The sequence below is a fragment of the Bactrocera dorsalis genome, chromosome 3, assembly GCF_023373825.1.
Source record: "Bactrocera dorsalis isolate Fly_Bdor chromosome 3, ASM2337382v1, whole genome shotgun sequence".
NCBI classification, from domain to species: domain Eukaryota; kingdom Metazoa; phylum Arthropoda; class Insecta; order Diptera; family Tephritidae; genus Bactrocera; species Bactrocera dorsalis.
Window position 1 is genome coordinate 30,063,009 of NC_064305.1, and position 3,051 is coordinate 30,066,059.

At 35.7% G+C, this 3,051-nt stretch overlaps 1 protein-coding gene across 1 annotated transcript; it reads right to left on the reverse strand.

Moving 5' to 3' along the window:
- Positions 1–463: 463 nt before the first annotated feature.
- Positions 464–2,834, reverse strand: LOC125777887 (uncharacterized). The gene is made up of 2 exons (XM_049454015.1): positions 879–2,834; positions 464–823 (listed from the first exon to the last, which is right to left on the reverse strand). The coding sequence occupies exons 1-2, from the start codon at positions 1,797–1,799 to the stop codon at positions 815–817; spliced, it is 930 nt and encodes a 309-aa protein (XP_049309972.1). The 5' UTR covers positions 1,800–2,834; the 3' UTR covers positions 464–814.
- Between the last annotated feature and the right edge of the window lie 217 nt (positions 2,835–3,051).

Sequence of the window (3,051 nt, forward strand, 5' to 3'; positions counted from 1 at the left end):
TTTGATGAGTACTATGCCGGTCTCTTTCGACCAATTCAGCGATTTTATCGCAATTTTCGACGACAGGCCTTCCGGAGCGTGGCGCATCTTCGACCACCTCTACACCAGAACGAAAACATTGAAACCATCGTTGTGCAGTGGAAATGGAAACTGTATCGGGGCCATAAACTGCACAAATTTTATTGGCGGCTTGAGATCAATTTTTTCCTTTATCGTAGTAGTACTGTAAAATATTCCGTATTTTCTCTTTATTTTGCTCCATGTTTGCGACGCCATAACTCACGAACGACTTAAAAGAAACAACAATCAATCAAACACGTGTTAGCGCGCTTTCCAAAAAGGTATAGCATGACCCGATGCGACGAATAAAACTAGAACTACGCGCTTTCAGCGCAAACTAGCGCAAATACCGCAAAACTTTTTTGACAACCCACTATGGGTCAAATGAATGGTTTTTGAGGCAAGAAATCACAGGAAGCAGCTAGAGCTTCAAAATTTGGAACAGGTGACTACGATGGGCATCTTACTCTTCGATAAAAATCTCAAGTCGATCCGCCCTAATCACGCCCACTTCTAGTAACTATATTGTTTACCACGTTAAAATTATTATAATTCCCACTTGCATTGACCGGAAAAGTAAGCTTAGCGGTGGGAGAATTAATAGAAAACACGGTCCTTGGATAATGGAGCATTCTGCTAGAAATAACATTTATTTACTAATAAAATTATTAACATAAAACGATGAAATTAAATAAGTCTTCTTTTGCTAGTGATCGGCTTACAAGTTAATTTGTGCTTCCAATGCCATCAAGATTTAATTCCACTAAAAAGAGAACATTAAATTTTATAAAAGTTAGTATATTATAAATAACTCTTACTTCAAAATTGTCCCCTGTTTCATCAACTTCTAACTCTATATTAAAAAGAGATAGATCCTCTGCCTCCCATTCGAAATCAGGAAAATTTTCATTTGCGATAGCATTTGACGTAGTCGGCAATTGATATTCAGGAACATCTAGAATCTTTAAAAGAGAAATAACTTCTCTTGGAAGTTGCAAATTTTTTTTTGCTGAATGACGGTTCTTTAGGCATATACTGGATAAGAATGGGTCAGAAGAATCCATGGCTCTGTTAAAAACATCAGATATATTGTGTTCTCTAGAGTCTTTTCGTGCATGCTCAATGCGATCCTTTTTATAAAATTTATTTCTCGCCTCAGAAGCACTTTCTCCAGCGCATCCAAGAGGCACGATTGAGGCTTGTACTATTTGTGAAGAATGTGCTAAAATTTTATGTAACGTAGCTGACATTGGGTACCATTCATAATATTGAAAATATATTTCGGCAGTTCTATAACAAAAACTCTTCAAGTTTTCGACACTTAACTCAAAATTACAAGAAATTGCAATTAGTATGACTTGTAAGTGTTTTAAAAACTCGATGTTAACGTTTGTTATTGAAGCAAATAATTCCAGATTTGAAAATGCTTTTCGCGCCGTATTGCCGTCGTTTGTTGATCCACTTCCGTTACTTTTCGGTTTATGGACATGAAGGCCCATTTTCTCCCAGAATTGTTGTTGAATTTCACTTTTTCTTTGTTGCATTAGTAATTTGTCCTCAGCATTTCGAATTTGCCATTTTTTAATATGAAGTCTATATGAAAGATTCAGAACAAATTCTAGGAATCGAATCCAAGCGTGTAATGGGCTTATGCCATATTTTAATGAATTTGGTTTTGGCTGAAACACTAATGAGCTTAAATCTTCTATGACAAAAACTGCTTCGGATTTCCACCACATATTGGGCACGACTGAGAATACTTTGTTTCCGTAAGTACGTTCAAAACTTTTCCATCAATTAAAGTCATTATAAATTCATATTTTACTGATATTTTTCGACCATTTAAAAAATATTCTAAGGGCTCAAGGTTTTTTATTTGCATATTCAGATTGTTTTTTTCTTTCAAAATACGTTCCTTCGTTTCCTTAATAAATTCAATTTTAAGTGGTCGGCAAAAACGAACAGATTGAGGTATACGATTAATCCAAACGGTTTCATAATGCGACGTGATTAATTTTAGTGGTATAATTGATGTCACAAATAGCGAGTTATCTAAACTTTCAGGGGTATTGCTGCTGAATATTTGTTTAAAAGAACTTTGTCCTGTGGAACCGTCGAAACCATAACTTAAAACCAATCTGACATCACTCAGCTCATCTATTTGCATCAAAACTTTTTCTTAGTAAGACAAAATTCTTGTTGCTGTATGGTTAACCAAGCTCTGCAGAGGAATTTGTGCTGATGATTCCGTTACCGATAGTCCATCAGGTCGGCATTGCAGTTTGCACTCTTGAATTTTTTGGTAATGTGGATAAATATCACAGTTTCGTGACTTGCTCATCGCCCGAATGTTTATGTACTGTTGCTTTGTTAAATTATTTTCTATCAAAAATAGTAATGCTTCCTCGGGGGATAGTGGTAATGGGTTTTTGTCATTGGAGGTTAAAGTTTTTCTCATTTTTGTAGCCCTAGATGGAGATGAAGCTGCTTCCTTTAAAACAAAGTTTAAATCATTTGCTTTTGATGCATAAGCTGATATTGAAGCAGCATGGACCAATAATTTGGTATCGCGACCCTGTACGAACGATACTTCGGAAGCAAGTTTTCGTTTTTGCCTCGCACTTCCCTCGCTGTATCCAACATGAGGGCAACCTCTTTTGTTTGTGACATCACTCTCAGAAATTTTAAATTCAGTTACATTTGATAGCCATAAACTTTCGTTGTTCTCAAATCTCTTCGCACATCTTTGGTTTTTGTTCCACTTTTGGGTAGCATTTGCACAAAAATTGTTAACTTTCGTTGTTCTCAAATCTCTTCGCACATCTTTGGTTCTTGTTCCACTTTTGGGTAGTATTTGCACAAAAATTGTTAATTTTCTTTTTGGTTGATGCCATACATTCGTCTTCCACACTTCTATTAAATTTCTTGAAAATCCAGTTGACAACAATCGTAGCATTTCGGTTATTATCTAACCAAAATTTAACTATATCC